The 10,815-nt window shown below is 34.5% G+C and overlaps 1 protein-coding gene across 1 annotated transcript; it reads right to left on the reverse strand.

Annotated features, from left to right (window-relative positions):
• Positions 1 to 931: 931 nt before the first annotated feature.
• Positions 932 to 10,217, reverse strand: LOC108915338 (bleomycin hydrolase-like). The gene is made up of 6 exons (XM_023455306.1): positions 10,056 to 10,217; positions 8,883 to 9,131; positions 8,301 to 8,527; positions 4,899 to 4,946; positions 2,670 to 2,790; positions 932 to 1,366 (listed from the first exon to the last, which is right to left on the reverse strand). The coding sequence occupies exons 1-6, from the start codon at positions 10,215 to 10,217 to the stop codon at positions 1,157 to 1,159; spliced, it is 1,017 nt and encodes a 338-aa protein (XP_023311074.1). The 3' UTR covers positions 932 to 1,156.
• Positions 10,218 to 10,815: the final 598 nt, after the last annotated feature.

A 10,815-nucleotide genomic window follows, 5' to 3' on the forward strand; every position in this document is an offset into this window, starting at 1 on the left:
TGTGAAATTTAACAGTGCAGAATCTGAAACTTTTGTGTCAACTTCCGGTGTGCCTCAAGGGTCCATATTGGGACCACTGCTTTTTATCTTATTTATAAATGACATCTCTGATTATATAAAGCATGCAAAGTTCTTACTCTATGCAGATGACTTGAAGATGTACCTTAACATAACATGTTGGGATGATGTTGCAAAATTGCAAAGTGATGTCACAGCTGTTTCTGAGTTTTGTAAAGATAACGACCTAGCTTTAAATGAGGCAAAATGTAAACTGGTATCATATACACGGAAGAAATACCCTATATTGGGAGTATATATGGTGAATGGTGTTGAGATAGAGCCTCTAAATAAAATCAGGGACCTAGGTGTAATTTTTAGCAAAAATTTTACATTTAATGAGCATATTACAAGTTTAACAGCTGAATGTTACAGGAAGCTCGGTTTTGTTCTTAGGACTAGCCAAGAGTTTAAATCTAACACAGTTATAAGGCTATTCAATACATTTGTAAGATCAAAACTGGAGCATTGCAGTGTGATTTGGAACCCACAAGCTACCAGTAACAAGGACACGATAGAGAAAATACAGAAGAAACTTTTGAGGTCAATATATGTTAAAGAGTATGGAGTGTACCCGTTCATTTTTGTTTTCTTTCTTTGTTCTCTTTTTACATTGTATTTTGCATGTGTTTGGTTGTTTATACATTATTTTTAACTTGTTTTTTATATTAGCTTACATTTCTCAACTGTATACATGTAATTGGACTGTCCCTTTGTCTGTATGTATGCAGTATAAATAAATAAATAAATAAATAAATATACTATCTCCTTCCGAAGAGTCACAGATTAAAACTGAGACACTGTTGATAATCGATAAAGGAAAAAAATAATTAGAAACACTTTTAAATAAAAATATGGAATTGTATTTGGCAATTTTGTTTGTACATAATATAACAGCCATTCCTATCGTTCACATGCACACACACACTATCTACTTTATGAATACAGGGTGTTCGAAAAACAACTTAACAAATATGTGTAACAAGCACATACACTTTTACAAATTTTGTGCACCTGAAAAATGGATGCTGTGAAGCGGTATGGCAAATATGTTTACATTGTACTACTATATTCGTTGTGGCAAATGATAGCCACTGTTTCATCGGCTTGCCAAGCTGTACCACCGCGGGATGACCGCAGGTTTCTGTTCGAAAACCTCCAACACCTCCTTCGGTACAAACTTCCTGTCGATCACGAGCTCTATCGTGAATTCCTTGAAGAATTCTGCCGTCATCGTGATATAGCCTTTGTCCCCGCAGTCCTCTCCCCAGGAGTTCTCCGCGCGAAGTTTGCTTACCTCCCCGTCGTCCTAGACACACAGAGCGTTTAATTAAGACTAGATTGAACGTCACAAGGCAAAAATAAATAACAGATTCGAATCTGGTGGGTTATAATAAACCTTTCGTCTTTAAGACAAAAAGAAATAGAAGCTATAGCCCAGACACCCAACGGAATTAAAAAAAACTGGTTGGTTTTGATAAAACTAGTATGACATTTAGACGCGCTGAATCCGAATCCACTCTCAGAATTGCGCTAACACTTCACATTTTTTCCTAACATAAAAAGTATGTCAAAAATAGCAAAAATAGACGAAAAAGTTTGAGAAAAAACAAAAAAAAATATATTTTTCACATTTCTTAGCATAGCTATATGTAATTGTGCTCGCTGAATCCAAATCCACCTTTAGAAATTATACAGCACACCTCATTTGTTTCTAACCTCAAAAAAATCGACTAGAGATCGAGGTTTGCAAGGGATTAATAGAATTCTGAAAAATTTGGTATGTAGGGGTCTCAGATTAATGCTATATTGGATCCGTGGGGTTTTTAGGTTCGTTGATCACACATTTGAATTCAGAATTGCAAAATTCAACATGGCGTACCCAATATGGCGGACGAAATTTTCAAAAAATTGACTAACTAATCCCGAATTGGATCCTGGGGTGTTTTGGGTACTGCTGATCACGATTACGAACTCAGAATTACAAATTCAACATGGCGGATCCAATATGGCGGACCAGGATCCAATATGGTTGATTTTGTGGATGAATGTATGCATCTTCAGATTGATAGCTTCTTTTGAAACAGGAATAGATGGACCTTACATCGAATGGATCTAAAAACTCCCCACGGATCAAATATAGCATTAATCTGAAACCAAACATACCAAATTTTTCATGATTCTGCAGGTATTCATTTCTTGCAAACCTCCATTTCTTGCCGATAGTTTTGAGGTTAGAGAAAAATGAGGTGTGTTGCATGATTTCTAAAGATGGATTTGGATTCAGCGGGTCCAATTCCATCTAGCTATGTTAAGAAATGTGAAAAATATCTTGTTGTTGTTTTTTCTCATGCTTCCTGTTTATTTTTGCAATTTTTGACCTATTTTTTGAGGTTAGAAAAAAATGCGACTTGTTAGCGAAATTCTGATAGTGGATTCGGATTCAGCGCCTCAATATACTACAGGATATACTAGTTTGATTAAAACCATATGACACTTGTTTGTGTAGCAATTGAAAAATCAAACAAAAAAAAGTTTGCAAGAGAAATGTCCCAAATAATTTCCTTGTAACATCCTTAATACCCTATTATACTTATCCGATTTGATCTTACATTTGTTTTGACCCCGGTGAAGATCATAGTATGTGCCATGCTGCGTTCTCTGTATAAAAACCTGTCTGCCTTGGATAGGGTGGTTTCGATGTCCACACCAAGAAGCAACTTAAAGTCATACCTGGAATAAAAACCGAAAAATATGTTCGATTAGTCTGTTTAAAAAAAATCTTTTTAAATTGTCAATAACTAAGCAAGTGGAAAATGCGCATTTTGCAAAATAAATAATGTAGGTACCACTTGTCGATTATAATAAAAGTAAACTTTTACTCTTTCCCCCCTAAACTCCCCCTCCCTCTCAACTGCATAACCTCTAAAAGACACTCAAGTGAAGAATTGAATATAAATTAAATTCTACATCATGCAAAAACATTTATTTAAAAGTCTAGAAAAAATAATATTCTACTAGATTTAGCCATAAGTAAACCTCCCAGCCGCCATCACTTCACTTTAAATCAGTACCCCAATCAGTGAGAGGCAAGGGGATTCACTTTAAACCAGCGCACAGTTTTCGGAATTCCGAAAAAGCTAGACAAAAGTCGAAATTTCAAAGTCGTTGGTTTGCGTTAATACTTCAGAATACGCCAGAGAAGGAATCACTGCGTAGTTCTTTAAAGTAACAGAGAGCTGGCCCATGTGTATAGACCACAGCAACTATCGGAAGTATGCTGCGACACATTAGCATATTTCACTTGCCGCTGACCCCTCGAAAAGCGGCGAATTGAAAATACGTGCAAATTTTTAATAGAGCACGAATCATTGTGTGCAATAGAGAGGGTGTTCCTGGAGTTAAGTAGATTACATTTGCTCATTTAGAACCTCATTTTTCGAAAGTTGCATGTTTTTATTGTTTTAACAAAGACGTCTTGCAATTTCCATCGATTTCAAGTCACATCAATAGTAAATTATCGAAATAGTTGTGATCCCAAGAGATCCTGCACTATTAAAAGTTGGAAAATACGGACAGGAGTGTCAATTTCATATATCAAAAGAGAAAACCACCGGATTTTTCCGGATTGGGCTTCTGAGTAATTTTTTGTGCCTCCATGTACGGCCGATTTACTATTGTAAGAGGCCTTAGTTATACAATACCTAGCGATTTAGTCTCTTCGCGTTCCAAACGAGCGTTTCTAATTCAAATTGTTTTTTTTATGAACATGCACCTTTTTCGTGTGCCATTTATTATATTCTTACAAGCTTTTATTTAACTTGCCTTGTTAGTATGGGTCACATTTTGTAACTGAATTTTAAAACAGTTTCCCCAACCGATTGAGCTGAAATTTTGCATACTTGTTTAGTTTGGATGACAATGCTTGGTTAACTAAGTGAGGTCATTCTAAATCCAATATGGCGGACTTCCAAAGATGGCGGACCAGTTATTTTTTATACACCCCCATGATATGGGTATCAAATGAAAGGGTTTGCTGAGAAGAATACGAAAATAAAGTGAAGAAAATTATAGATGAACTTATTATCTATGATCTTTGAATTCATAGTTTATCATTTTCGACAGGATCAGGCACCAGTAAAATTACGTGAATGAAAAAATAAATTTTTCTATTTTTGAAAGGATAATTCCAAGAGTATTTAGAAACGCAAATCATCATTTTAGATCAACCTTTTTTAAAAAGGTGCAAGATAGAGAAAGAGAAAATGAGAAAAGCTTTTCAACCGAAGCTATGGTGATAATATTTTCATGCTCTGACGGTTATGTAACAGATAATGACGATGCGAATGACTAATGTGTATTAGAATTAGTTAAATAATTAGAATAAGCTTTATAACAAGAATAAGCTTTAGTAGTATTTAGAAATTATTTCGTTCGAAATGACGAATTCATTCCAAATACATGCCTTATATCGCAGATATTTACCTTTCGTACTTTATTAATAATAATTAATTACCTCAAAAACCTCAAACTTCGACCTTACATACGTTTTACGCGACCTCAATACCAGAGGCACTCGAAATTTCAATTAAATTCAATAAATTAACGTGATATATCGGCCATTCTGTATTAGCCATTTTGAATTTGAGATTTTTGACTGCAAATTCGGCTTTAGCGACCTGAAAAATATAAAGTCCCCACTTTTGGTGATGATGCAAGTCTTTTTGGACTTTTGTCCAGCTTTTTGGATTTCCGACCACTGTGCAGCGCCCCAATCAGTGAGAGGCAAGGGGATTCACTTTAAACCAGCCCCCCAATCAGTGAAAGGCACGGGGACTCACTTTAAACCAGCATCCCAATCAGTGAGAGGCAAGGGGACGCACATCGAACTATAACAAAAAAATATTAGAAATGAACTGTAATATGATACTTAAACCCTATTTTTATGCCTGTTTATAAAAGTTCGAGAAACAAGATGGAGGTACAAGGAAGAAAAAAATATACGGGATGAACGCTCGAATGGAAGGAGGTGATTTGACCTATTATTAAACTAGAAACATTTCAATATTATTTATATTAAACTGACAGATAAATGTTTTTGTGAAACCTCTCTAATATTCTTCAGTATCTTTCAGGGGTTACGTAGAAGAGGGAAAGGGTGGAAGGGGCAGAGATAAAAGTTTTTTTTTAGGACTGTATATATAATTCAAAATTAAAAGAATTATCTGCGCGAATTGATAAAGACTGTATTTCCGGACAAGTCTTAGGCGAACACCCAAACAAACGAGAATGTTGCCACAACTTACCACTGGTTTCAATCTTCTGCAATTTGGGGGTCAACAACGATTTCTCTTCAAAAATAACTATAGGTTTTCAATCAACGATAACAACAATAAAACACAACACCACCAGGCCTGGTACTACGACACGTTCTAGTCGACATCTACCTTTTTCGATCTTCGTTTTGCGCAGTTGCGACAAATTAATTCGTTTGGGTGGTTTAACCGCGCCAATTAGAGTTATAGCAAACGAAAAAGGATTAAAATAATATTGTTACAAGTTATAACTATTTTCCTACTAACTAAACTAATCTAAAACTAACTATCCTAAACATGCCNTATTAAATCGATTCTAGACAAAACGGATACAACCCTCCAACCCAAACATTGAAAAATGCTTAAAAGTGTAATAAAACCATTTTCCTTACATCTGATGTACAGAATCATATAAATAATATTTTTCGGGCAAGTAAAAACACTTGTTTATAATCATAAAAGTAAAAAAGTAAATTCTTACTCTTTTCCCCCTCTGCTCCCCCTCCCACTCAAGTGCATAATCTCTAAAAGATACTTAAATAAAGAATTGAATATAAAAGAAATTCTACATCATGTAAAGCCAGCACCCCAATTAAAGACAGGCAAGGAGATTCACATTAAACTATAACAAAAAATATTGGAAATGAACTGTAATATTATACTTAAACCCTATTTTTATGTCTGTTTATAAAAGTTAGAGAAACAAGATGGAGGTACAAGGAAGAAAAAGATATACCGGATGGGCGCTCAAATGGAAGGAGGTGGATTGACCTATCTTTAAACTAGAAACATTTCAATATTGTTTATATTAGACTGACACATAAATGTTTTTGTAAAATATCTTTAATATTCTTCAGTATCTTTCAGGGGTTACATAGAAGGGGGTCAAGGGTGGAGGGGCAGAGGTAAAAGTTTTTTTTTTAGTATATTAGTATAATTATATTATATTTTACTTAATTTGTACACTAAAAATGTTATTTATATGATTCAGTGCATCAGATGTAAAATGGTTTTATCACGTTATTAAGAGTTTTTGAGTGTTTTGGGTGGAGAGGTTTAATCCGTCTTGCCTAGAATCGATTTAACATTGTTGCTTTAGATTCAGAAAACATATTCCATATGTAGTCCAGTCGACAGAGGCCGAAAAGTTACTGTTGGTAACATTTCCTTGATAACTCGGAAATAACTACACAGGAATACTTTAAATGCTGAGTACAATAACAGGCTAATTTGCTGACAAAGTATTTTATCAGGAAAAAAGTTATTAACAATTTAAATAAATTTTTTAAAGTTGCTGTAAAAATGTCAATTATAAACAAAAAGTGATAAAACTTTCGAAAACTATAGTTCAATATACAGGGTGTTTATTAATTGAATGCCGATACTTAAGGGTGTGAATCCTTAGGTCATTTTAAGAAGAAAACTTAATATCAACACATGTCCTAAACCTCTTAATTTTTGAGCTACATGGTACAGTTTTAAGAAAAAATTTACTTTTTTATTATAATTTTCTTATCACTCCAGATATTTTTATGAAATTTTGTACACACCTATTAATCATTAAGGAGCATTATTTGATTTAAAAAATGTTTTAAAATTTTTGTCAATGCCTCGTCCGTACGAGGTTTGAACTACACATTTTTGAAGAAAAAAATGGTACGCCACTGCTTTTTCTAAAAACTAAAATTATTTTTAAAGTCCCCATTTATTTTACAGCAAATTCGGTCCCTAGACTTACTCTCGTACGACGCACCATTTGCACGTAAAAAAATGAAAACCAAAAAAAGTTTTTTCCCCAAGTTCATTGATATTTTGTTGCCATTTTGTAGACACCCACCATGCGCGAAAACACTTTTTGTGGGGCAAAAATTAATTTTCTACTTTCACAAATGACGTTCACGTAGGCATAATATTAAATGTTTGGATAGAAAAAACGGTAAGCTCATTAAATGCCCCCTTAAAGCAAATGAAATAAAAATTAGTAGGCTGGGTAAAGTGTCATAATGTATTTATTATGTATTTACAGTAGTTGTTGAAAGTGTCCTCCACCCACACGTATGCAAGCATCTACTCTTCTTCGCATAGACTGACGTACATTTTCAAAAATTTCTGGGGTGTCTCTTATGGTTTAGCAGCATACTATTATACGATTTCGTAACTCTTCTTCGGTTTGAATCGAATCAAAATTAAAAAAACGGTGACGTATAAAACTAGGGTAACGTAACCAAAGCTGCAAAAATGAAGATACTTGAATTTTGCAAATTGCTTTTGGTTTTTGCATATTTACACTGTGTGTACCAAAATTCAAGTGTCAGCGAAGCTTCGAACAAATTTGGCAAAGTTTCGAGTGTCAGATGTCGATGAATGTATAACACCTTATAGATCAAAAAGTTTTGCTCTCCTGATTTTCGTCATTATTGTATATATATTGAACTATAGTTTTCGAAAGTTTTATCACTTTCTGTTTATAATTACCATTTTTACAGCAACTTTAAAAAATTTACGTTTTATACCGTTTTTTCAATCTCACGGCTTTGTTATTGCAAATTTCGTAATCGGTCCACCGCCATTTTGTAGCTATTTTTGTTACGAACAAAATCATGTCCTAAGCATTTTTTCGTACAAAGTCATCCCGCTGAGTTATTTAAAGAAAAGTACTAGAAAAATTTTTTTTCACGATTAAATTGTTAATAACTTTTTTCCTGATAAAATACTTTGCCAGCAAATTAGCCTGTAAATGTACTCATCATTTAAAGTAGGCCTGTGTAGTTATTTCCGTGTTATCAAGGTTTGACACAGGCCGAACCTCTACCAACTGGACTAATGTCTGATAGAGCCGAAAACTGGCCTTATTGGCCGTCCTCTTTTATAATCACTTCACAGTTATGGTTAACTTAACATTAATTTTTCTACAATCATCAAACTTACGTCTTGAGGTGCATCCCGTGCCTCCAAGAGGAGTACTTTCTCGAGAGTTCGCAGCTAGAGAGCACAGCCTCACCTTCTTTGATGCTCTTGGCGGTAAGATCCAGCAGCAACTCCACCGGTTGGTTGTTAAAAATGCAGTTTTTGGCTCCAACGACGTCGTTTATGTAGTCCATTGTGAACAGTTTCCCAAATTCGAAGGTAGGTCTGGGGTCTGACACCAAACACACCTTTGGAGAAGACAGAATTACTTTCTACACAAATATTTTTTTACAGCTAGGCGTAAATATACATTAACTACGCTAGATACGCAAGTCCAGACAGATTTGGTTTGGTAAAAGTTGGAAGTCTTGGAGACCGGAGCCAGATAACGCGTAAGAGTGATAGCAAAATACCTACTCCAGTCGAACCGAATTTGAACCGTTCAAGTCAAAAACACACACATCATATGGGTGCTACGGTCCTTTAGAGATTACTCCGGAAGAGCGATTTATCACTTTTAAAACCGCTTTAATCACTAATTAAATTAAATAGAAACATAGCCACAACATAGTTATACCATTTTAAGTAAAAACGGACAGTTACCTTATCATCGACATTGAAGAAGGGCTTCACGTGTTTCTCGTAGAACTCCTTGGGTGTTACAGGTCCGATGCTCTTGAATGCCTTGTCTTTGTCGTAGTAGCTCCACGTGAAAGTCTCACTGGGTATACCAAGGCATATCCCCACTACCCTATAGATGTTGGACATCTGATCTTGGATGAGGTTGTCGATGTCTTCGTCGCAGCCACCTTTGGCTACTAGGTCGCGGATGGCCTTGGCATATTGCCGCAACTGTAAGATGAATGATTCCACATATGAAAAGGGGTAAGATATATAAAAAAATCCACATATGAAAAGGGTAATATATAAAAAAAAACTGCCTGTTACATTTAGATGATGTAACCCAAACTTTTGTTTTTTTTTAATGGAACACAACATATCCTAATGCAATTCTGCAAGTTATGATAGTAACAAAAATTGGAGATCCAAACCAAGTTGGTACTGGTTACCCGAGGATGAATTACACTTCATATATCTTGGTTCTAGATACCTGGATATTCGATGTGACATAATCTCTAAATAATCATATTTATTGTTCATAATTTTATATAGAAATAATAAAGTTTGTAGCTTGCGATAAGCTACTAATATAAGTAAGTCTTTTGAAATCGTTTGGATCTAACTTATAAGACCTTTTCTGCATGATTTCATTGCATTAATTTTAGCTGTGATCTTCTGGATACCAAAATAGTATATTCGACCTAGAAGAAGAATAAAAAACATGTTGTTCTCTGAAACCCCCCTAATTTCTATTGACGGAACATAGATTTTTGAAGGCAAAGAATACATTTAACATTTTCAGTTCACATCCATTTAGTTTATATACAAATTCAGATTTCCTTGTACAATACAGAATAGCAAAATACTGCATATCCAAGTCAACCATAAAGTCAATAACCAAACTTATGAATAAAAGAGGGCCTAGTGTGGAGCCCTGTGGAACAAAGTTGACATTGGATAATAAACAAATACGTTTAACTAATAAAAACATAGTAAGGGACAAAACTAAATGTTGTGCAGGACCGATCCACAGGGTAGGGAAAAAATTGAAATTTTTCGGCAGGCAAAACGACCCTTGATTGAAACTTTTGGTGTAAGAGTTTCAATTAATTTCTAATTTTTCACAAACGCAGGAAACTAAAAGTTATTTCTTACCATGCTTCCAAGAACGTCGTTCATCTTAGATGTGTAGGAACTGTTGTAATATTCTGAAAAATTTTTCTTCGGCATTAATCCATGTTTGTTGACTAGATTGGCCAGGATGTGCCAGAAACCTCCATCACTTATCGGCTTCTGTCGACAAAAGTAAATATTCATTTAATTTTGTGTGAAAAGTGAACGCCTCAGGAGTTCTAACAAAATAAATGTAACTGTTTCAAAAATAATTAAAAACATTTCTTTTTAAATTCGTTAGTTCAGATGACGAAAATAGATTGATTTTCGAAACGTGAACATCTTTATATACAGGGTGTTCCATATAAAACTTTCCACCTGAACATTTTGTTTAATATGAAGTTTTAAAAAATTTTCAAAAACACGTCGATTTTTATTTTTGAAAGCTCTTTTGATACTGACTTAGACACGTAAAAAAATAAAAAAAATCATTATGTGTCGTCAAGAAAAAAAACATTGAAATTAAATTTTTAGAATTTTGTATTTTTACGTTTAAAATTGTTTATAATAGATGCTCAAATTGTGCACCTTGGCAAATATGGAGCCTGTTTACGAAACATCTCCTTACATTTGCAAAAACCTCTGGAGTTAAATTCCGACATTCGTTTACAATAGGTTGTCTTAAATCTTCAAGATTTTCGGGTTCACTTGCAAAAACCAATGATTTGAGATGTACCCAGAACAAAAATACGTTTGGACTCAAATCGGGAGACCAAGCTGGCCAATCTATAGCCCCACGCCT

Source organism: Anoplophora glabripennis, unplaced genomic scaffold (assembly GCF_000390285.2).
Source record: "Anoplophora glabripennis isolate ALB-LARVAE unplaced genomic scaffold, Agla_2.0 scaffold155, whole genome shotgun sequence".
NCBI lineage: Eukaryota > Metazoa > Arthropoda > Insecta > Coleoptera > Cerambycidae > Anoplophora > Anoplophora glabripennis.